General features: G+C 37.3%; 1 protein-coding gene across 2 annotated transcripts in view; it reads left to right on the forward strand.

Moving 5' to 3' along the window:
* The window catches only part of cUnh8orf34 (chromosome Un C8orf34 homolog), an 87,976-nt gene extending 86,341 nt beyond the window's left edge, over positions 1-1,635 (forward strand). For both annotated transcript variants that reach the window (XM_084103265.1, XM_084103266.1), the window contains 2 exons: positions 181-228; positions 998-1,635. In XM_084103265.1, coding sequence (XP_083959391.1) covers positions 181-228; positions 998-1,005 — 56 coding nt within the window. In that variant the 3' untranslated portion in view covers positions 1,006-1,635. The remainder of the gene's footprint in view (positions 1-180; positions 229-997) is intronic.
* The last annotated feature ends 24,249 nt before the right edge of the window (positions 1,636-25,884 follow it).

Genomic DNA, 25,884 nt, shown 5'->3' on the forward strand with positions numbered 1-25,884 from the left:
GCTGGTGGTAAAAAGACATTAAACTCACTTTTGTGACTCTTTTTGCTGCTTTTTGTCGCTGTTTTAGGGATTCAAGTTTGAAATGTTGATATCTCATTGTATTATTTTGGATTATATGTTTGCAAATGCTCAGCACAAAATCATTTACTAGCTTTTCTTCTGTATTGTGGCTCTTTTTAGGTAATCCAAGTGGAGTGAGGGATGCCAGCAAGAGATCGGTGTTCTCAGGTAAGCATTCCAACACTTCAGTCCAACATCCTCACAGATGGCCAAATAATGGCCTTTGAATAAAACTCTGACAAACGTCTGAAATTTTGGATGTAGTCTTGCCGTATGCATAATCCAAAGACAAGAGAGAGTTAGAAACATTCAGTTAAAATACAGATACTAGCTTGTCTATATGATGATGTTATGGTGTTTAGCATTCCTTCACATTAGGATTGTCAAAAATGACCTAATTCAAAAACTAACAAAGAGTGGCTCAGCCTTCATTTATGCATTTTTTAAATATATAGCACCTGGAATGATATAATTTTTATAACAGGTCTCTAGAGTCTGAGACTGCATGAGGTCTCAGTGTTTTGGAAAGAGACCATCCGATGGTCATTTCTGTTGACTTAGCTGGGTGCCACTCGAGCATGTGGCAGTTATGACGAAAGTGTCTCATCTGAGGTTTGACTTCTCGTGCCCAGCCGAGGTTTTACAGTTGGAGAGGGCAGACAAGCCTATATAGTCACATGTCAGCTTTGTGGTGGAACGGGGCTAACCGAACCAGAGCTGGGTGCCGATTCCTCTGACCTCATCCATACACACCCCCGTGAATGTGCAGTGTGACATGGATCAGCTCATTTTTCCATTCTCACATTTATCTTTGACATGTTCAAATATTAAAGGCTGTTTTTATGGTAATTACCAAGGTTGTTATGCTTATTAGTGGTCATGTGGAACTGACGTCAGCCTCCAGGCAACTGATGTTTTTTGTCTTTGCTTTCTACAGGCTTGTAACAGCGTGTATGGAGGACACAGAGCCAATCAAACATTTATGCAATTTAAACGGGCATTTGAATAATGTGAGTCAGCAAGAGACACTTATTTTTTTAATTTTGACCAGAGGAAAGATTGTGTACTTTTTCCACAGATGCCAATATTTCTTAGAAATAAAAACGTTACAACCATTTGAAATTCTAGAATGTAATGTGTTTATCAGAAAAAGATAAGCCTGCACTTGAACTTTTTTGTCTGTTAGCATGCTTCTTGTCTGTTCATAAAAGTATGTATTGCTGCCTTGCATTAATAAACACAATTTATCACATGATGTGCCAAATCAATAGTTGATAAAGGGATTTTTGAAAAGCCTTTTCAATAAAAATCAACAAAAGTGGACGTTTTATGGCATTAGCAGAGAATTTTTTGAATGTCACAAATGTTCCTGTATGTGTAATGTTGGACATGCACAGCACTGCCCCTGCTGACCTCAGCATGACACTCTCTCATTCCCAACAGCATTGTGTGTCTACAACTGGAGAGGACACATTTCTAATGAACTTACTTTGACTTTTATACCCACAGAAATATATGTAGCCTGTTACACCTGTTATATCCTTGTATAATGCTAAATAAAAAGATTTGTATAAAGTTTGTCTGTATTTGTAAAGGTTTTCACGTTTGTCCCCAATTGCTCAATCAGAAACAAGTTGTCCAGAGAGAACTCAATTCTGATTGGTCTGTCTCGCCATCCCGCGGTTATCTTCGTTCATGGCAACACTGCATTTCAGACCTAAACGCAACTGGTGCCATCTTGTGTCTTAAGGCCAGTTCACACCAAGAACGTTAACTACAATGATAACTAGCATCCACACCAACGGGTGAGATAACTTTCTGTTTTTAAATGCGAGAGCTTTTTAATCTTGGGTGGATTCTGTTTGCCTGTCAACGTTTTTTAACGTTCATCGGCTGAAAAAAAAAAAAAGATTATAATGTTAACACTCTCCTTAACACTGTTGTTATCTTAATAGTTGTGGTGTGGACTTCTCTATTCTCATAAAATTGGAAAGAGTATTAACTATATAGTTATCATTATAGTTTTTGTCTTTGGTGTGAATGGGCCTTTAGTAATTGATAGTAGTAAAAATTATCTATAGTATTAATATTACTGCAATATTGTCGCAGTGTTTGTCTTGCTCCAATGCCAATTGTTTTGTACATGGTAATATATATTTTTTTTTCTTAAAGGAAGCTTTAAATAATATAAATCTAAGATTATGAAATACTCTTCAAATCAATATTTCATATGCACATATTTATTTATGTCGTGCGTTGTGGTGTAATAAACAAGATAATGTACTGTCAAGCAAAAGTAACCCTGATTGATCAGGACTCGTGGATCTGAGCTTCTTCAGTCTTTGTATCTGATGAATCCTGAAATAGTCCAGGGCAAATTTACTCAGCAGTTACTATACTACACACACAGTGAGATATGGCAGACTCCCATCTGTTTTGTTTTTGGCTATAAATTACAGTGGAAAAGACCCATATCTCCTTCAAATCTCATTGGATTTTAACCCAGACCCAACTGTGTTTGAGATGTGACTCGATGGTGACATATTTCAAAACAACTGCACTTGTTTGACACTAACTGTAATCTCTGGAAATCTTTTCCCGCTTACGGTTGATTACACTTCACATTTTCCCCATCAACATGACAAATGTTGTTTTCAAAGCTGACGCTACTGAGAAATCGCCAGCCCTCATTTTGTGGTTCATGCTTCAAGTGTTTCAAGTTGGTGTTAGTGATGGCATGCTTTTGCCATGGTAGACAGCTCTACACTTAGCTGTTTGTACAATGTAAAATAAAAGAAACAGTTTGCGTGGCTTCTTTTGAGTTGAATTCCTTAAATGTTTAACTTGAAACATCTTGAACTTAAAATCTGCAATATTTGAAACAATTATGTAAAATTTGAGTTGCATGAACTCTATGCAAGTTGTTCCTCATTTATAGGGTTTTAAATTGTTTAATCTGAAAGCAAAGTGCTTGTTATCTTAAAGTAATACTAATAATATTTGCATATCACCTAAAATCACTTCATACAGACCTTGTAGACTTGGTATATGAAAATCAACAAGGGTGGTGTTGGTACACATAGCGATATGTTTTAGTTATGTCCGTTAATCTCACGATTCTGAAGCAAGGTCCAAAGGAGATTAGAGAACATATTTGGTTCTACTATATGTAAAGACCCTTGGTAATACTAGGTCTGGTACGCAATAACTTGACAATTGCACCGGGGGACACAACTATTGCTCAGAAGTTGCTTTTCATCGCCCAAAGATGTATTTTACTTAATTGGATGAAAGACAAACCACCATCAATTCATCAGTGGTTTCAAGAGATTTACAGTTTACTTCCATTTGAAAGAATTAGTCCATCACTTAAAGGGAATTTGGATACTTTTAGATGTATCTGGTCTCCATTTTTTGCTATCAGACTCAACTAAACTAACTTCAGAGCTCGGCCAGGCAGACAGAACTTTTTTTCTTTGTATAAGACAGACATTGCATAATGGAGATTGTAAACATAATTGTCTCAGCTATAAGTATGATTCAGGGCATCCACCATAAATGTACATTAAAATGTTGCGTGCGGATTCTAGACTATATTTATGGTGACACATTGGGGTCAGGAAATTATATTCTGGCGGCTCAAGGATTAGTATAAATGTCAACATCGGATTTGAATTTTTTTTCGTGGACTATAAGATGATCACACCCAGATCAAACATCTGATTCCTAGGGTCTTTACCCTGCCAAACCTCAAACCCTTTTTCACACTCCACTCTCAAACAGGATGTGGGATAGTCAAAGGGTTTTGTCTCGGTCTAGTGCTACAAAATGAGTAATTCCAGTAAAAGCATGAATGAATGTTCATCAGTTTCCTGTGTAAAATTAAAGATTTCATTAACTTTAGTATGTGCGCCATCTCATTCTGATAAATTCCCACATTGGGAGTCATGAAGCAGGAAGTGGTTGAATGGAAACATGACTCAAACTTGCCATTACAAAAGAGTGAAAAAAAGAGAACATATTTCAGATTTGAAATTGCATTCATGCCGTAAATAAGAATCCATCCATCCATCCATCCATCCATGTTATGAATGCATGATCTTTTATTATTAGACAAATGAAAGTCCAGTAAAATATAAAGTATTTTGTTTCTCTTTATTAAATAATATTTTCCTTTAAAATTATATTTATTGATTTTTTTTATTGATTTTTTTGGATAAAATTTTTACTGGAGAATTGTTGCATACTTTTGCTATTGGACAAGTAGCTTTATCTCTGCAGTATATTTGAATTTTGTGTTAATTTATTTGATTAATTTATGATTATTTATTATTCTATAATATTAATTTATTATTAAATTAATACAATCAAATGAAATATATAGTACTTTTTGATATATTGGAATTTTATAAATGATGTATTTATATGTAAAATGTTAAGATGGATGGATGGATGGATGGATGGATGGATGGATGGATGGATGGATGGATGGATGGATAGATAGATAGATAGATAGATAGATAGATAGATAGATAGATAGATAGATAGATAGATAGATAGATAGATAGATAGATAGATAGATAGATAGATAGATAGATAGATAGATAGATAGATAGATAGATAGATAGATAGATAGATAGATAGATAGAATCTCTACTAAGATATGTTTAGGTCTTTAATCTTGTTACCAATTATACAATATTATATAATAATTTTTAGCTGTTGTTGTATTTCAACCATTGTACCATCATCAGTTTACTGCAGCATTTCCAGGGGAAACTGCCTCAGGCCACCCAAGAGCATCATGCAGCTTTCCTGAAGGTTTTGGACCACCACCAGTGGTCAGCTGACTGGCCTCTGCTCCTTTTATTTATGACTGAACTAAGTCATATTAATCCTGACATAAAGCACAAATAAATCAATGGTAGGTTTACTATTTCCATAGTGTGTGTGAATGCAGTTTGCAGTTTTCAGAGCCAGGCTGAGAAGCTCTCGTAACTATAGAACTTCTGTTCATTAAGAAGCCATTCAGGGTTTGAATTGCATCTTTTAAAGAACCAGCTGCTCCCTCTGAAGACTCGCTTGAAGTCTTTGCCATGATTCTTCCCCAAACAAAACAAATTGTTCATCTGTACAATCAAAAGAGGATGTCAATCTGTTTCTTTTAAAGATTTCTCTCTTTTTTTATAATGACTTTTCAATGCTTGATTTGTATCCATGTGACCCCTCAGAGATCTAAAGGTCTCAGAGAACAGGTTTCATATGACCTTTCAATAAATGAAAAACATTGCTTGGTTCTTTATTCCAAGAATGTCAGACCAAAGAGAAGCATGAGTGAAGCATTATGTGGCAGGATCTGCTCTGATGGTATTTCCTTGGGACACAACCAGCAGAACAGGTAGGGACACAGGCTTTAGCTACACATGTGCTGTCAATTTAGGGCTCTGAACTAAAGTCAACAAAAACGGCTGCGGTAAGAGAGACAGCGGGAACATTTTTCACATTTGCCTTCATAACTCACAGATGGCAACCTATCTACCTGCCATCTTTTGGTATAGCAACAAATGTGCCAACAATAATAATATCATTAAAATATTTACATTAAGAAAGATTCATAATAGATTAAAAATGTATTTAAAAGAAAAGGAAAAAAAACTTGTATTCCCTAACTTCAGCCTTTATTTCATAACAAATACCCCATGACCACGAGCCATTATACAATCTGTAATTTAAGTTACCTTTTAAGAAACAAAAGATGAGGCAACCAATTTTTAGACAAGAGAGGGAAAATATTTTATTCAAATTTATATTTATAAAAATATATTATATTATGATTATTTGTTATTTTATAATATTATTTTAGCATTAGATAAATACAAATATAGTATTATTATATAATATTTTTATATATATTATTTTTAAATATTTAAATTGTTTAAAATTATATTTAATTAATTTGGTACCTATAACCTCACAGCCATAATAAAATCAGTTATGTAATTTATTTAACCAACAACCTACAGATAAAAAAAACAAACTACTTTTATTTTAATAATAATAATTATTATAATCATCATTCAAAGACAACACATTTTAGACAACAGGAGGAAAATAATCAATTTTATACTTCAACAAGTGATCTTATTAGTTTTAGTTTACTCATTACATGCTGAATAAGTGTCAGATGTCTAGCTTAAAAAAAAAAAAAAGCTAACTCTTTCTGAAAAGTAGCAAACAAACCAGGGGCACGTTCAAGTTCAAAACGGTGCGCAACGTTTTGCTACGGTTTCCGGGTTGAACGTCATGTTTCCTGGAAACGGCGTGCACCGGTGTGCAACGGGGTTTGAGATGCGTTTTCTCTTGTTTGGTGGGTGTGTCAGAACTGCCGTCCAATCAGCAGCAACATAAAGCACGTGGTATTAAAGTGAACTCGCACAATGGGTTCAAGGAAAGTAATTTACAAATGTGTTCATGCAGCTCGGTATACACAACAGCTGAGGATATTAGAAGACATGTTTGTCGAAAGTTTTATTGTAAAAATATAGGATATCAACATAATGATGTAGTTGTTTATATTTTTAGCTTCATTGCAAGTGTATGACATTTGGTATAGAAATAAACAATGGTAATTAAGTGCTTTTCCTAAAAATGAGAAAGAAAATACAGGGTATTAAAACAGTATGAACTACAAATAAAGTCAGTATGTGAGGCTAAATGTGTTTTAGTCTGCATTAGGTAAGATGTGTGCTTCAGTTTCAGCAATCCCTTCACTCGATTGGGATGTTCTCTTTTGTTCTGGGCGGCAAGTGCAGTAACTGTAACATCGGGCATATTTTGTAGTATTAAACACATATTTATACCGACTTCATCAGGCTCCGAAAATTCTTCACAAAGAACACAAAGAATGGCCTTCTCAGCTGCCATAGTTGCAACTCTTGCGTCATCAGAACAGTGTGTTCAACGCATCACCGTTTCTGTTTAAAAAACGTTGTGCAACGTTTTGTCGGGGCTGAACGCAGCCCAGGTTTAACATCGGAGCTTTCAAAATGGCTGCCATTCACTTAATTAGCTTCAAGCTAACAATGCACTGAGAGGAGCAGCATAATTAATGTGCTGTTTAGCAGAGGTGGGGCCTGCAATCCACCTGCCTCAAGGCAGATAGAAAGGATAATCAAAGAATTCTAAAGTTTTCCCACTGCAATTGGGCCATTATTGGGAAAAGTGGAGGAAGTTTATCAGGCTTTTAAATGAAGGTCTTTTGGCTCAAGTAGCATATGAGAACTAGCCCTCTGGCCAACTGTTTTACTGGAAGTATTGAGACCAAACACTGCTGCCTAGACGATTGTTTGAGGATCTGCTCTGCTCTGCTCTAAATGCCTTAAGGTGAGTCAGAATTACTAAACAATGAGGACTTGATTATATTAAAGCAGAAGAGTTTTCTTTTTGTTTGTTTAGCTAAATTAGTTAGCTTCTCAAAAACCCATAATATATTTCAAGGTTATGTAGTTAATTTTATCTCCCACAGTGGTTATAGTTTGAACACTAGAAATACTTCGTGATTAAACTGAAAATTTTCAACTCCATTCAACGCGGATATCCTTGACTTCAAGTCCTTGACGTCTTTTTTCCTTTTGTTTTGTTTTATGTCTTTGTCATTTCCAGTAAGTCTCCACAACCATTTCCAGTATAGTTGGACTCTGTTTACCAGAATATATTAGTCATTAGATGTCATCTTTCTGCCAAGTTATTGAAAGACACTGCTGTTTCTGATAGCTTTGTTGAATCTAGTGTAAGATCAGTTTGTTTGTTTTTCATTTGTTTGTTTTTTTCTTACAAATTGGTGGTTTTCATTCAAAATCTTATTGTTTTGTTTATCTGAACTTCTAATCTCTGTTTTTGATCAACTTTTTTATTGGAAGAATGCATGCTTTTACTACTGGACATGTAGCTCTTAAAGGGGTGGTGTAATGCCCTTTTCACAAGATGTAAAGTAAGTCTTTGATGTCCCCAGAGTGTGTATGTAAAGTTTTAGCTCAAAATACCCCACAGATATTTTTATATAGCATGTTAAATTTGTCACTATTTGAGGGTGAGCAAAAACGCACCGTTTTTGTGTCTGTTCCTTTAAATGCAAATGGGCTGCTGCTCCCAGCACAGGGGGCGGAGCAACAACAGCTTGTGTCCTTTTACCTCAAACAGACATGCACTGAAAATGTCAAAAACTTTTAGCCTTTTATGTTCAAACCGAAGTCAGAAAGATGGAGAGACTCAAGAAGAAGTGACAACATGTAGACAACATTTCTGAATGGTGAGTTGGTGAATTTATGTAGCTTATGTGTAGTTATCTTCTAGTCATTGATTAGCAAATTCTGTCTTGATAATCTATAAATCGTGTCCCGGGGGTGGGATTTATGTAAATTTTAGGGTTGGTGATGTCACTAAACCGGGAGGAAGCTTGTGTAGTCCCTACCAGCCGTTTATTGCAGTCCTTAAAAGCAATTTCTTTAAAGGCAAATATCTCCCTTTGCTTTGAACTTTGAGCATTGTAACTTTGCAGATGTTGTTTATGCTCAAACAGCAACATTACACACTAACTAAAGTTAGAAAAGTGAAATCATATTCAACCACAATTACTCTTGGGCAGATTGACTAGCTGTTCATTGGTAATTTCAGTTAGAAATAAGTTACTGAATTATTTCATCCTTGAAAGTGTTTATCCATGAATGTGCTTATCCAAATGATGTGTTTTTGGTCTGATGTTTTTGTAATTATTACATGGTTTCTGAATGAGCTTGTACTTATTTGAAATATGCTTGATTAAGTACAAACAATTTGAGGCTAAGCAAAGGTCAAAATGAGTACAACGACATCCCAGCCTATTCTCACTGAGTTGTTAGTCCAAGAGAAATGCTTTAGGTGTGAGTGTTTGTGGTCTGTAGACCAACATGAACTGTTTGGTACGAGAGACGCGGTTCCAGCGCTGGTGGACAGTTGTGTAGTGGGAGCGTGTGACTTTACGTAGGGGGGGGTGTGTGTGTGTGTGTGTGTGTGTGTGTGTGTGTGTGTGTGTGTGGGAGCGTGTGACTTTACGTAGGGGGTTGTGTGTGTGTGTGTGTGTGTGTGGGAGCGTGTGACTTTACGTAGGGGGTTGTGTGTGTGTGTGTGTGTGTGTGTGTGTGTGTGGGAGCGTGTGACTTTACGTAGGGGGTTGTGTGTGTGCGCGTGTGTGCGTGTGTTGGCAAACTGGTGTGTGTGTGTGTGCGTGTGTGCGTGTGTTGGCAAACTGCTGTGACATATTTTTTTCTTTCTTTCTTTTTGAACCGTGTCTGGTCAAAACAGCACTTCATCCGGCAGGCAGGGGAACAATTGTGCTTTTCGTTCAAGTAGAAATATTAAGGGTTATTTGTGCAGCCCTCCATGTCATTGAGCTGTTTTGTTATTTCTTCTTACCTCATTTGTATGGCTTTTAAATGATATATTATGCCAAAACGCAGCGGACTTGGTCAATGTGGTGATGTTTCTATTGACTGTAAAATATCGAGGACTGATGAGGGAATCATCATTTCTCAGGCACACACATATTAAAAGCCCTCTAGGCAGTAGCGTTTCATGCTTAACCTGAAACGCAAACTGGAGGTTGTATTCCCTTTACCACACTTTGGTGTTATATTGCATGTCTTGACAGAACTGGTTGAAAATCTGGCTTTGAGTTCTATTTCATGGTCATTTTATAAAGATATCCTTGAACATAAGTTGCACATCTGGATTTTTATTAAACCGCTATTTTGGAAACTGGCTCATATGTTTTATTCGGCTTCTAGGGATTGAGACCCCTACGTCTTACTCAACTCTTTCAACCTCATGTTGCAGTTTGCCATGGCGTCCGTTCACTCACTCGCAGTCAATCTGTCCGCAGGCAAACAGGCAGTTTTTTAAGGCCGATGATACTTAAAAGCCTAGAGTTGTTTTCTTTGGCTGTGTACTTTCTGAGGACAAACTCTGGCCAGTACACGTTTTTGAATTGGCTTCATTCAGATGTTATTGCAGTGAGTTTGCATCTTTCTGTCATGCTAACTGGAATAAACAAAGACTCCTGTTATTAGTCATGCTTGCTTGTGGTTTCCCTTATATCGCTAATGCTGGAGCCTGATTAGGACATATTTGAGATAGAAGTGACTGTTAAAGGGATAGATCAACTAAAATGAAAATTGTCATTTACAGACCATCCTGTTGTTTCAAACCCATATAAATGCAAAATGTTGATGTTTGGATGGATTTCCAAGCTGCTCTTTCTTTTAATTTAATTTATATTTTATAAGTATTTGTAACATTTTTAGTGTTATAGCTAGAATTAAGAAACGTGTGTATGCATCTAATTATTCGTACTTTTTTGTACAACCTGTATTATACGAAATTGCAACTGTGTAAAATACTTGTTGATTTATCTGAGTATCTTTTTCCAGCCGTTTGATAGTCGAGATTGTAACTCCAAATGTTATCATGGAATTTCCTCAGTGTCTTGACGCCCATGAGGTGGCTGAACACAAACTCCATGAATAGGCTTGTTTACTAACCACAAGTGGTTCCACTCACCAAAACCATAACAGCACAGTACACAACAGGGGTGTAGTTGACTTTTACAGCTTCCTGGTGGAAAAGAGCTTTCAGCTGGCCAGCACCTGCAGTTATGAGGCTGTAATGTGCATGTTAGTGGATGTTGGCTTGAAAGACATGACCTCAGTTTCTCATGTGCGATGTGGAAACCTTTTTTTTAAAGGCCGTCTTCAAGTTTATTCAATATCAGATGGATGAAATTGGCTAAGACTTCACTGACAGACTTGCAAACGATTCTGTCAGACTGACTCATTTATTGTGCCTTTTGCTTCCGAGACATTGCGACAATAGGGTTTAGGCGTGTTGCTCGCTGTTCTCATGAGGCAAACTGTCCAAGCGAATAATAAAAATGGTTGTTCTTTGGGCGTGCTGAGGTTTTCCTGTCTCTTTATTTCCCCTAAATGAAATCAGACTAAATGTCAAAAACATCTGTCCTAACTGATTCCCTCCTCTTGAGGCCACCCAGAGGCGTGTTCGACCTTTTTTTTCTCTTTGATTTATTCAAGTGTAGTAACCGTAATGGGTTTGCCCGTCAACTTCCTCAGTGTTCAGGAGGTCATCTGAGACTCGAGGGCCACCTAGTTCCATGGTTATGGAACCAAGCGAATTTGATTGGGTGAGGTCTTTTTTAACAAAATGCCCTGAGAGACGTTTGACCGAGTCAAAGTACACATGGATCAAATGTTTGATGTGATTCATGTATTCACAAGGTGCAGTAGAATCCCCCAATGCTGAGCTCATGATTAGCCACCTGAAAGGAATCCAAGGACTGAATTTAAGCCCAACTGGTAGATATCCAGATGTTTTAAGGGAGCCGTACTGCTTGTATGAGGTAAGAAGGTGGTAATGTGCCAAACTAGCAGTGCAACACTTAACATGGATGCAAATCTTCATGATTGATTCAAGCAGAAACATGACTGGGCTCTAATTTATGTCTTTATAGCATAGTCTTCTCTTGGCCGTCCTGTTCCCTTGTTTTGTGCATTGGTGGGACCAAGCTTTTTGTAATTTTTTTAATTATTTGCTTTTCTTTTTTCTTTACTTTGACTCGAGATTCACATTCTGAATCCTACTATCTTAACCCTTTACCAAACGCTTCCTTCATACTGTATCTTTGCTTTACTGATGTAAGACTTAGCACCCCTGGGTTTTGGGTGTTTGTTTTCCATGGTGCTCTGAATAATATAATCTTTTGCTTGAAATTACATAGATTTCTTACAGCTTCCTAGCTTGGCTTGAATTTATTTTGAGTATCTTTTCCCATTTGTTTACTATGATATTTTAACTGGTTTATGTTACTTCCTATGTTAATATGACCACTTTAGGCTTGTCAAATAGTAACAGTAATAGATAATATAATATAGTTAAATAATAATTTACACACAAATCATTAGTCTGTCTCACTAGAGCAATACGGAGCAATATCTGTTTCACCCTTACAGCAGTCCTAAAATTTTATTGATTATTTAAGGCCGATAGATTTTTCACACTATAAAACCTATAAAATACAATATAACTGCTAAATTCATTCTTAATAAAAAGCAACATTTTAATTGGAAAAGGTAGATTAAGTTTTGTAGTCTTGGATCAAGTTTTGTATCCTATTGGAGCAAATAACAGTATTTCCCATTTATTGAGGTATACGTGCAATTACAGGAAGACAAATGTCATTTCAGTCAAGCCAAAACCAGATGAGGACTTGCTTGATGAATGAAAAGTTCACGCTCTCTTGATGGTTAAAACAAATGGAACAAGTTTAACAAGCACTTAAATGCCTTCATATCCTCAAGTAATTCCTTAAACCACAAAGACTTTCGACTGCTCGTCAGACACGTGATGGTGAAAACCATTATTTTTAAAGAGATTCACGTCTTCAGTTTTCACATTAGGCACACTAAGGGTTTCGTTTGAGTAGTGTTGCTTGCACTCTCTCCATTGCCAGGCTAATTGATACCCAGGCCAAGAGGAGCAGGGTAAACAGGAGACCGCTGCATTACCGCTTTTGCAGGAACCAGCCTTGCCATAATGCTCTTCCTGTCAGGCCACATCAGAGGCCAGGAGATGGGCACACAAAGGCGATGTTTGCTCAATCTAACCAAGCGAGGCTGCTCAATTGGGGGAAACTGAACTTTCCCATCGGTGTCATTCTTTTCTTTCTGTTGACGGTCTTCAGTAGAGGAAAAAGGTACTTTTGAGCAAATTTAAAGAGTAGCCATATAGTTGGGGGCATTTGTACCATTTTAACTTTAAGAATCAACATTAACATGTTTGGGTAACACTTTATTTTGACGGTCCACTTTAGACATTTTACCAACTAGGAGTAACTTTGCAAATGCATTTCAACTTCTACTAACCCAAACTATTGGAGTGTAACGGCTCAAATTACTCTTGGTTCAGTTGTATCACGGTTTTAGGGTCACGGTTTTGGTACGGTTCAGTGTGTGCTATGTTCAGGGGAAAAGGGACAACTGTCGAATAAAAATAAGAAAATAAGAACAAATAATCAAACTACAAGCAACAGCACAAAACATACAATAGAGCAAAGATACTAATAAAATAAACTTTATAATACAGTATTTTCAGATATAATTTTTTTTATAAAGTAATCCAATGTAAAATAACATTACATATAATCTTCACTGTATAAATTATTAAAGATTGTATTAAATATTAAAGATTATAGTTACAAAAGCTATTCAGGCAAGATCAGTGAGTGATTTCCTTGTCTTTTGTTTTTTGATTTACATTAAAAACACGGGAATATTAGGATGGATGGCAGGAATATTTAGATGCTGTCACTTTAAGACAGGACGGTACAGTTCGTTTTTTGTTTGTTTTTACCGAGAACTGTTTCACCCAAACCCTAACCCAACTCTACTAACAGTTTACTACAGTCTGCTTATACTCTGAGAGTTACTTGTAGTTAGTAAAATGTCTAAACTGCACTATCGAAATAGTGTAACCCAAAAAAAGATACAATTCTTCTTCAACTTATTTATTATTTTTTAAATGTTGTATAGTTTGTTTATTAATGATCATGCTTTAACAGCTAAAGGAGAACTTAGTGTTTTCAAATGTGCACGATTTAAGATATAATCACCCATACTAGTGTTTTCAGGATGGTTATGTTGGTAAGGAAAGGAAAAAGGCTTTCCCTTCCCAGTCAGGCACATCTAGTATAAATGTAGGACCCACAATGGGTCATGTTCTGAATTTGAGGATGTAATGCATTCAAGAGTGACTTCAGTGTGTCGCAGTCCAAATAGTTGCTAAGCTGTAAGAGTGGATTGTTTGCTTATGTCGAGCTCGGCAGAATAAATGAGGGCAACAGTGGGCGAATGTATTGACCTGACTCTTCTTTGTCTTATTCTGTCCATATTTGAAGAGTCGTAGCAACCTCACAGATGGATAAAGGCCACATTTTTTGGGGGGTAAAGCTTAGAAAACAAAGGACTGGGGTCTATTGGTTGAAATGAGGTCAGTGTTGCCCTCCTAGAATGTAGAAATTGTTTTTGTAAGAGCTGCTAGTGCAGGCATAGCTTGACTCTGTACACTTCTAAACCGACCTAAGGACTATTGGGCTTTGGGAACTTTCCTGGGTCTTGTTTAGCTGTCCATCTTTCCTCTTTTTCTGTTTTCACATGTCTCATTTTATTAGTGTTATTGTCTTTTAGTATTTTAACCTTGTAAACATCACTAAAACTTTAGAAATTCCAATATTTGCAATGGTTGGCTTTGTTTTTAATGTTTAATTTGAATAACAACAATAATAATAGACTTTATTTTTATGGCGCCTTTTAAAAGTTGCATCCTAAAGCGCTTTACAAAGATAAAATAAAAATACATAAAATAGAAAAAAAACTAAATAACATGCATCAAGACAATTTGAGAATATACTTTTTTTTTTTTTTTTTTTTATCATCTAAGAATCATATAAGCGAGCCTGAAATGAGTTTAAGAGAAGACTTAAAAACACTAAAACATTCAGCATGTCTAATCTCAGAGAGGAGAGAATTCTGAAGTTGTGGAGCAAAAGAAGAAAAGGCCTGCTCACCCATAGAGCATAATTGAGTTGGAGGAACAATTAAAAGTTAAAAATTTAAAAATGTACACAAAACCTGACAGGGAGCGATTTGCTCACTTGTCCTGGCCTTTGTCAGGATTCGGGCAGCTGAGTTTTGCACGTACTACAGTTTATTTAGAGACCCCATTACAGTAAAATACAAACATATTGATAATTTTGTTTTGGTTTATTAAAATGCGTTAGCCAGTTCACTGCTTTTCTTCCAGTTTTGATGTTGCCTCTGTTCATTTAATAACATGAACACCTAAAACAGCCATATATCACCAGATTTTGAATTAGTGTAAATCTGGGTGTTATCTGTGAAAAATGAAACTTAAGACCAAAGGATCTTAGTAGCTGACCAAGGGGAAAAATGTAAATGCTAAAAAAATAAGAATAATAAGGGACTCAAAATCGATCCCTGGGGAACATCAATTTGAACTGAACCTACTTTGGACCCAGGGAAGCAAAACTGCGAGATCAGAAACACCAAAAAGTTTCAGTTAAAAGAGAATGATCTACAGTGTCAAAAGCTGCATTGAGATCGAGAAGAATCAGAATTGAAAGACAGCCAGAGTCTGAAGCAACTAACAAGTCATTAGTAATCTTAACTAATGCTTTTTCAGTGCCATGTAGTTTGCGGAATCCGGATTAAAGGGGCTCAGAAAGATTGTTTAAAGTGAGCTGAGTGTATAAATGAGAAGCAACAATTCTCTCTCGTGTGTATAAAACCAGACAATATAAGATTTGCACATTTACTTGGTGGTCTAATCAGATATGGTTGGTTGTTTTGCACACTGTATAGAAAACATTATTTAGGATTTACACATTGTAATGGTAGAAGTGGCTTCTAACCAAGTGCCTGCATGACTTATGCTCAACCAGCTTACTGTTTGAATGCCTTAGACAGTAAGATTGAACCAATATGGCAAGCCATGGCTGATAAATCTCACTTGCCTTGCTGCGTCTTGAATGGTTGCATTTATAATGCTCATGTGTTGATTGCCGACATGAAAGAATCCTTTACAGTCTGACCGCCTTTAAATCAAAGCTGGTGGATGGGGGTTCAAGCTCAGACTGAGCTGGAGAAGCAGTCTAGAGCAAGAGCATTTATTTTTAAAGGCCTGCTGTAGGGTTTTATTAATACGAGGTTAAACAAACAGTGACATGCCGGCTCAGACTCCGCTCATTCATTCTGGAATGCGGTCAGAAGAATCCACATATATGTGGAGTTTAATACAACTCTACATAAATAACTTGTGTTCAGAGCTTTGAGGGACAATGAATTTAGATTAATTTATACTTCAGTTTGTGAGGACATGCATTTTTCTAGTTCTTTCTTTAAGGAAGGGATGGTATTTCTCTTGTATTCAAAACGTTGTCCATAGAAGTCTGTGAAACATCTTTGTATATGGTGAAACAAGCAAAAGATTCACAAACCTGCACCTCCACATATGAGTCATCTTATGTTAGATAATATCACTGTTTACACGCATTTAGTTCATGTTTAGGGTACTCATGCTAAAATTAAGGATTGATGGATTATGAGTGTATAAGTATTTCAAACTCTGGTCATGATGCTTATTTTAAAAGAAGCAGATGATGAAACTGGAAGGACACCTCTGCAAAAACCATGAGCTCATCTGTGGGCGAATTCTATGGCAGCCTAATAACATTAACCAAATATTTAGGACTATTAACCAAATATTGAGGATTTTAGTCATTTACGCTTTTATTAAAGAGGCTCTGACACGTTATCTTATTATGAAGTCAGTTTTAACACTGATAATTACCATTACAACTTTAGAAATAAATCCAATAGTAGCAAATATCACTAAAACTATGATGGTTTATGGTTTATATCTATATTTAATGTTCAGAATAGATGTAATATATATATATATATATATATATATATATACCAAACTTTTGTGACTTAAATGTTTGACTTTTGTCTCGCATAGTTTGAATTTTATGGATGACATGTTTACAGTTTATATACAGTAGTCAACTTTTGTAGATCAAAACCTTTCATCAAAATTATACATGAATTTTGAATAATACCTGTTCTTGTACAACTTTAACTTTTTTTGATCCACTTCAAATATTGACTAGCCTACTGTATATTTTGTTCTTTTGATTCCTAAGTCCTAATTCATGTTGCTGTAACTTGTAGCATTTAAAATAAATAGTCAGTTCACGAAGTTAAGAAAAGTCAGTACAAGTCTAGTTGTCTACATTAATGGCCCGTGTCCTATTGGTTTAAGTTGAATATGGAAGTTCTCATTGTGCACTTCCTGAGGTGTGAACTGAGGAACAAAGCCATGTTTGGCACCTTGAGCTCTATTTGACCATTTCATCTTTTTTTTTTTTCTCCCAAACAGAGACCCTCAGGTGGTCTGCACTAAACGATTTCTGTCTTTGAAGCCTGGCTTAAAGTCTGCTTGATGCTAGCAAAAGTTACTTTTCTTTTCTTTCTTGTGCATTAGCATAGCTTCCCAACATGGCATAAACAATGATGACCACCATTAAGGATATTAGCATCATCCTTATCTGCTCACTTCCTCTCCTCCTCCCCAACCTGTGTTCTATTACCTGTTGTAATACCTGACCCTCCTCCTGCGGCCACTGCCAGTAAAATGCTAATGTAGCTTAATTGTGAGAACTTCACTGAAAGTGGATGAAAGAGGAACAGGCCAGTTCAGATGCACATGAGCGACAGCTGCTTTTAACCCACCCCCGTATGATAAAACTGCTTCGGTTTTCAGAAAACAAACCTTTTTGACAGGAAGCTAGGTTTAACTGTCGCCCTCACAGGACTCTGTCTCATGTCTCAATGTGTTGTTTTAGTATATAGTATTATAGTATTTTATTTTATTTTATTTTATTTTATTTTATTTTATTTTATTTCTTTGTTTTTATGTTATTTAGGTATCCATACATTTAAAAAAAAAAAAACATTTTTAGTAGTTTTATGTGCTTTTGTTACTTTTTCACTTTTTAATAAAAAAATATATTTGCCTTTTCTTTACATTTTTGTGATTAAATGTTTGACTTTTCTCACATAGTTTGAATATTATGGATGACATGTTTAGTTTATATACAGTAGTCAACATTTGAAGTGGATCAAAACCTTTCATCAAAGTTATACATGAATTTTGAACAATACCCGTTCTTGTACCTTAATTAACTTTTTTTGATCCACTTCAAATATTGACTACTGTATATTTTGTCCTTTTGATTCCTAAGTCCTAATTCATTATGCTGTAACTTGTAGTATTTCAAATAAATAGTCAGTTCACAAAGTTAAGAAAAGTCAGTTCAAATCTATATTAATAGCTATATTAATAGTTGGGAAGCTATAGTAAATACATATGTGACCCTGGATCACAAAACCAGTCACAAGTCGCACGGGTATATTTGTGGCAACAGCCAACAATACATTGTATGGGTCAAAATTATCAAGTTTTCTTTTATGCCAAAAATCATTAGGATATTAAGTAAAGATCATGTTCCATGAAGAGATTTTATAAATTTCCTACCGTAAATATATAAAATATTTATTTTTGTGAGTGAATGCAGCAAAATCGCGAACATAAATATACAGCTTATACGCCATACACCATACAGCTTATACAGTAAATACGCCGCATTTAGCACAGTGCTAATTTCCATCCATAGTCCCAAACATAGAAGAATAAACAAAAACAGATGTGGATGATAAGTCATAGTGATGCTAACATTTAAAAATTTTGCCATGCAGGTTTCCATGCTGAACATTCAGCACTTCCATTTGCTATTCCTTTTCCTATTTAGGAATGTCCTGCTTGCAGAATTGTTCATTGATCTAGCCTGGAATTTCCTCTGACGCATTTGAACGCCATTGAGTTACAGTATCTACATGGTTAACAGCAGTCATTAATAAAACTTTCCTTGTGCACTTAACAACTCAACCGCAGACAACAATGCTCTATTGACGTCTAGAGGGTTAATTTACAGCGTTTCAAGAGTGGCGTAAACAAATGAAGCCTTACGACTCGCCATGAAGGTGATTTACCTGTCTGCTTATCCTGTGCTCACACACCCACTCTTAAATTGACTGCCGCAGAATTTAAGTGGCCATAAAGTTGTGTTGCTGCAAGCAGTTGGTTAGGGTTTATCCCTTGGGAATCTCCAAAAATAAACTGCTTTACAGGGATTACCAAGGGAGAACACGTGTAAAGTCCGTATTGATTTTCCATTGTGTGTCCTGCCACCACTTCCCTTGCTTTTAAAGTGGATATGAGTTGGTATTTTAAAAGGGAATCTGACCAACATTTGTTTGAATATAGTCTGAGTTTATTTAACTGCAGCGTGATTTAATGTTGTCCGAGCATTTGGTCATATTTCCTTCGTGGTCAGAATTTATCCAAACATTTAGACATCTGTCGGCTAATTCTTAATGGCTGTACGAAACCTTCGCTAGAATAGCTGCCATGGGATATATTAGCAGCGGGATACATTTTAAAGGGTAATTTGAAGTTGACATAATGTCAAAACTGAGTTCTTTTTAAATGAATGTTTCTGGTCTTATTGTGAGCAGTTCATTTGTGCATGCTGTTCTAAAGAGAACATTTGTCTTCATCATCTATAATCAAAGCATCAACTTTGTCACTTTGGCCTACAGGCTATTGCAAAAAAAAAAAATTCCAATAGCTATTTTGGCATTGCATAATTCGTTCTGGCTTCATTCTGGTATGTGACTCACTTTTTTTCAATTCCAATCAATTCCTGATGGATTTTAAATCAAGTGTTTTATACTGACTATCCGGTTTCAAGCTGAAAGGTCACATTATGGAAGTAAAATTAGTTGCAAATGTCACTTCACATTGCTTTTGGAAGTGTTCTAGTTGATATCGCTTGAAACCAAAGATCACAGTTGTATCTGAGGAGACAGAGCTTTCAAAATGATCATATTTCTGCAGTTTCCGCTATGAAAAAGTGAGCATTTTGATGTTAGAAGTTGGTTCTAGTTCTCTGATACCTCTTTTCCACCAGAATGGTTCTGGAGCCAGAGCCCGTTCTTGGTCCGTTCTTCCACAGACAAACTGGGTCTTGTCACGAACCGTCTGCATGTTTCCACAGACTTGAGAAACAAACAGTGATGTAATTTTACTACGTTGACCTGACTATAACCAGTGTAAAAACAAACTGGTTATAGTCAGTGTGGTCTGGTGTTTGTGCAGGCAGTGCGGCACTTATGTTTTGCTGCTTTTTGTTACATTTATTTTGTAGCTTTTTATTTTTATTTTTACAGTCCTGGGAGTGAATTTAACGTGCCAGCAGCTCTTATTTAAAACTGCTGGTACTCTCTTCTGAGCAATATGGAAACTGAAACTGTTGATTCTCTCCCAATCCTGCACACTGGGACTCTCTCTTGTGCACATTTAGACATAAAGAGCAATGTATTACGTTTCTCAATGAGACCGCCATAGACAGCATTAGCATTTCTCCGCCCCTTCTCCACAGCTCCGTTTATGACCAGCAAGTATTTAGGGCCAGAGTTGAACTGATCAAGCAGTGAAAATGCACAGAACAGTTCAAGAATTGTGACCGTCCCGGATCCGGCATGCAAACCATGTCGGTGAAGAACCGCTATGAGCCAACTTGATGATCCAGACTTCCAAGAACTTTCACCCTGGTGCCAAGAGCGCTGGATTCGCTCATTACCCATGATAGCGACCTGCTGATTAGACCGTTAGATGCCAGACGTTTTTGAAGGCTCTTCTCGCACACTGTCATTTCCTCCCTCACACCGTCTCCTTTTAAACATGCACTAACGTAGCGTTTACTAGCCTGTTAGCACTCCCTGCCCCAATTACTTGTGCCCTAATGGAGCTTCTCTGACAGGTGTGTTGAGTAGTTTACAGTTTGAAAAATCTCTTTAAAACCCGGTTTAAGAGTGGCCAATAAATAAAAGCTTCTCAATGGGAGGATTGCTGGGAAATGGCTGTTATGTTAAGAGTTCAACAGCTCTAGTGTTGAAGTCGCTGAGTAGATTACACACCGCAAATCTTACAGTTAACAGCCACTCTATGTTTATGTCTCCCAGACTCTCATGGTTTGATGGCCTATCCTCTGCAGCGTTTGGAAGGCAGAACAAATCGGGGTGTTGTATTCGACCAACACAATGTGTGTTAAATGGCAGCAAAATAAACTCCAAACAAATAGAGGGTTGCTAACGCTGTGTGCTAGCCAGGTTGGAGGGCTGCTGGGAGCCGTCAAATGTCTGGCCTTCTCGGAAAGACCTGGAGGCAGCGGGCAGACATTACAGCCTGGAGACAACTCCTGCGGATTCGGTTTATATCAACACCCATTTGAGCATAGTGTCATGCACCCGAAAGAATGGGAAGAGACTACTTTTGTATTTGCTTGGGTAATCGTTCACCATGCAATAGTCCTGTTTTATAATCCAGAACCTCTATAACACAAAACCAGAGTCGGTTACACGGAGTGTTACCTTCCAGTTTCACAACAACGCCTCCAGCTTTAGACCGCTAGATATAACGCGCCTCTGCAATCAGATCACGAGCTGACGCAGACGTCGCACAGAGGATGCTTTTGAGCACGCACCCATGCACCTTCACAAAATAAACCCTCATGTTTATAGACCGAAGGGACTGAGGAATGTAGGAAATGTATCCAATCTCTATACTCTCCGTCCTCTTACAGTTTTGTTTATAAACCTCCCTCAGGGGCCATTTACTGGAAGGGTAAATTCTAAGATAAAGAAAATGTCTTTCCTTCTTTTATGCCAACACATTTGAGCAGGCCTTTTACAAATGCACAGTTTCCACTACAACCGACACTGCAGTTCAGCAAAGTGGCTCTAAATAGTTTATATTACGATTTAGTTGTGATTGATAGATTTTAATTGTATTTGATATATCGCTATATAACTATTACTATTGTTTATATTGGCCATTAGGGATTTAATATTTTACACTAAGCATAAAACTTTAACATAACTCATCCTGGGCTTTGTCATGAGTCACACATTATTATTAGCTGGGTTTTCATCCACATCATTTTATGCACGTTTTGGGATATTGCATTAATAAAACGCTTGAATAAAACGCTTGAATAAATCTTTCTTTCTTTCTTTCTTTCTTTCTTTCTTTCTTTTTTTTCTTTCTTTCTTTCTTTTTTCTTTCCTTCTTTCTTTCTTTCTTTTTTCTTTCTTTCTTTCTTTTTTATTTCCTTCTTTCTTTTTCTTTCTTTCTTTCTTTCTTTCTTTCTTTCTTTCCTTCTTTCTTTCCTCCTTTCCTCCTTTCCTTCCTTCTTTCTTTCCTCCTTCTTTCTTTCCTCCTTCTTTCTTTCCTCCTTTCCTTCTTTCCTTCCTTCTTTCTTTCCTCCTTTCCTCCTTTCCCTTCTTTCCTTCTTTCTTTCCTTCCTTCCTTCTTTCTTTCCTCCTTTTTCCCTCCTTTTTTCCTTCCTTTATTTCCTTCCCCCTTTTCTTTTCTTTCTTTCTTTCTTTCTTTCTTTCTTTCTTTCTTTCTTTCTTTCTTTCTTTCTTTCTTTCTTTCCTTCCTTCCTTCCTTCTTTCTTTCCTCCCTTCCTTCTTTCTTTCCTCCTTTCTTTCCTCCCTTCCTTCTTTCTTTCCTCCTTTCTTTCCTCCCTTCCTTCTTTCTTTCCTCCTTTCCTTCTTTCTTTCCTCCTTTCTTTCCTCCTTTCCTTCTTTCTTTCCTCCTTTCCTCCTTTCCTTCCTTCTTTCCTCCTTCCTTCTTTCTTTCCTCCTTTCTTTCCTCCTTTCCTTCTTTCCTTCCTTCTTTCTTTCCTCCTTTCCTCCTTTCCCTTCTTTCCTTCTTTCTTTCCTCCTTTCCTTTCTTTCCTTCCTCCTTTCCTTTCTTTCCTTCCTCCTTTCCTTCTTTCCTTCCTTCTTTCTTTCCTCATTTCCTTCTTTCTTTCCTCATTTCCTTCTTTCTTTCCTTCCTTCCTTCTTTCTTTCCTCCTTTCCTCCTTTCCTCCTTTCCTCCTTTCCTTCTTTCTTTCCTCCTTTCCTTCTTTCTTTCCTCCTTTCCTTCTTTCTTTCCTTTCTTTCTTTCTTCCTTTCCTCCTTTCCTTCTTTCTTTCCTCCTTTCCTCCTTTCCTTCCTTCTTTCCTCCTTCCTTCTTTCTTTCCTCCTTTCTTTCCTCCTTTCCTTCTTTCCTTCCTTCTTTCTTTCCTCCTTTCCTCCTTTCCCTTCTTTCCTTCTTTCTTTCCGCCTTTCCTTTCTTTCCTTCCTCCTTTCCTTTCTTTCCTTCCTCCTTTCCTTCTTTCCTTCCTTCTTTCTTTCCTCATTTCCTTCTTTCTTTCCTCATTTCCTTCTTTCTTTCCTTCCTTCCTTCTTTCTTTCCTCCTTTCCTCCTTTCCTTCTTTCTTTCCTCCTTTCCTTCTTTCTTTCCTTTCTTTCTTTCTTCCTTTCCTCCTTTCCTTCTTTTTTCCTCCTTTCCTTCTTTTTTCCTCCTTTCCTTTCTTTCTTTCCTTCCTCCTTTCCTCCTTTCCTTCTTTTTTCCTCCTTTCCTTCTTTCTTTCCTCCTTTCCTTCTTTCTTTCCTTTCTTTCCTTCTTTCTTTCCTTTCTTTCCTTCTTTCCTTTCTTTCCTTCTTTCCTTCCTCCTTTCCTTTCCTTCTTTCTTTCCTCCTTTCCTTTCCTTCTTTCTTTCCTCCTTTCCTTTCCTTTCTTTCCTCCTTTCCTTCTTTCTTTCCTCCTTTCCTTCTTTCTTTCCTCCTTTCCTTCTTTCTTTCCTCCTTTCCTTCTTTCTTTCCTTCCTCCTTTCCTTTCCTTCTTTCCTCCTTTCCTTCTTTCTTTCCTCCTTTCCTTCTTTCTTTCCTTTCTTTCCTTCCTCCTTTTCTTTCCTTCTTTCCTTCTTTCTTTCCTCCTTTCCTTCTTTCCTTCCTCCTTTCCTTCTTTCCTTCCTCCTTTCCTTTCTTTCCCTTCCTCCTTTCCTTCTTTCTTTCCTTTCCTCCTTTCCTCCTTTCCTTTTCTTTCCTTCTTTCTTTCCTCCTTTCCTTTCTTTCCTCCTTTCCTTCTTTCTTTCCTCCTTTCCTTCTTTCTTTCCTTTCTTTCCTTCCTCCTTTTCTTTCCTTCTTTCCTTCCTCCTTTCCTTCTTTCTTTTCCTTCCTCCTTTCCTTCTTTCTTTCCCTTCCTCCTTTCCTTCTTTCTTTCCTTTCCTCCTTTCCTTTTCTTTCCTTCCTCCTTTCCTTTCTTTCCTCCTTTCCTTTCTTTACTTTCTTTCCTCCTTTCTTTTCTTTCCTTCCTCCTTTCCTCCTTTCTTTCCTCCTTTCCTTCTTTCTTTCCTTTCTTTCCTTCTTTCTTTCCTTTCTTTCCTTCTTTCCTTTCTTTCCTTCTTTCCTTCCTCCTTTCCTTTCCTTCTTTCTTTCCTCCTTTCCTTTCCTTCTTTCTTTCCTCCTTTCCTTTCCTTCTTTCTTTCCTCCTTTCCTTTCCTTTCTTTCCTCCTTTCCTTCTTTCTTTCCTCCTTTCCTTCTTTCTTTCCTCCTTTCCTTCTTTCTTTCCTTCCTCCTTTCCTTTCCTTCTTTCTTTCCTCCTTTCCTTCTTTCTTTCCTCCTTTCCTTCTTTCTTTCCTCCTTTCCTTCTTTCTTTCCTCCTTTCCTTCTTTCCTTCCTCCTTTCCTTCTTTCCTTCCTCCTTTCCTTTCTTTCCCTTCCTCCTTTCCTTCTTTCTTTCCTTTCCTCCTTTCCTCCTTTCCTTTTCTTTCCTTCTTTCTTTCCTCCTTTCCTTTCCTCCTTTCCTTCTTTCTTTCCTCCTTTCGTTCTTTCTTTCCTCCTTTCCTTCTTTCTTTCCTTTCTTTCCTTCCTCCTTTTCTTTCCTTCTTTCTTTCCTCCTTTCCTTCTTTCTTTCCTCCTTCCTTCTTTCCTTCCTCCTTTCCTTCTTTCTTTCCCTTCCTCCTTTCCTTCTTTCTTTCCTTTCCTCCTTTCCTTTTCTTTCCTTCTTTCTTTCCTCCTTTCCTTTCTTTCCTCCTTTTCTTTCTTTACTTTCTTTCCTCCTTTCTTTTCTTTCCTTCCTCCTTTCCTCCTTTCCTTCTTTCTTTCCTCCTTTCCTTCTTTCTTTCCTCCTTTCCTTTCTTTCCTTTCCTTCTTTCTTTCCTTCCTCCTTTCCTTCCTCCTTTCCTTCCTCCTTTCCTTCCTCCTTTCCTTCCTCCTTTCCTTCCTTCCTTTCCTTCCTTTCCTTCCTTTCTTTCCTTTCTTTCCTTTCTTTCCTCCTTTCCTCCTTCCCTTCTTTCTTTCTTTCTTTGAGAAACGAAAACAGAACATAAAACAATGACACAATTAATGTTTAGAGAGATTTTTTTTTTTTTTGAAACTCCGCGATTACAGTATAAGCTTTCTCGAAGAGAGCGTTTTTAATTTTGCTTTAAAATGTGATTCTGATGCGATTTAATCTAATAGAGAGCGGTAGGCTGTTCCACAGTTTAGGGCCAGCTAATTTACCTTAGACTAGACTAAGTTTCTGTCATATGTTACACAATATCGCATACATTTACATTGGCCAGCAATGTCTCCATCTTTGCACGTGCATTACACAGAACATAAAATGTAATTCATTTTGGCAGAGGCACAATATGTCAGCGTTTCCTCAGTCATGAAAATTCCTCAGAAGCATGGCAGTGCTTTCATGGGTGTTGCGGTGGTCCGATTCCCTCAGGAACGATCGGGATGTCTTTCCCCCGCCGGCAACAGTCACAGACCACTTTCTGTCCACTCGCCTCCCCAGACCTTGGCTGGGAGCTCCCCTAATTTATGACCAATTTCCTAAGCAAAATATAGAGTTTCAGGCGTAAGTGTTCATATCAGTAGACTTAAGGGAGTGGGGAGCTTTACAATGCATTGGAGCTGATGGAGGCAGAAACAGGGCTGACAGACCGGGCGTAGATTAATAGAGCCCTTGTGACAGAAGCTCACATCTGGATGGTGACGTAGAGCGTAGACACCTGAACCCAGCAGCGCGATCTTGCTCAGCACGTACTTGAGCAGCAGTCGGTGAGGTCATGGGGGTGAGAGACGGGAACTTTGCTTATTTTCACAGACAGAATAGCGTCCATGAGAAAGGGAGCGAGAAATGGGTGGGGAACAAAGCATGTATGGATATAGAAGACAAAGTGAAAGAGTGT

Source organism: Abramis brama, assembly GCF_963993115.1.
Source record: "Abramis brama genome assembly, chromosome: 24".
Lineage (NCBI taxonomy): Eukaryota > Metazoa > Chordata > Actinopteri > Cypriniformes > Leuciscidae > Abramis > Abramis brama.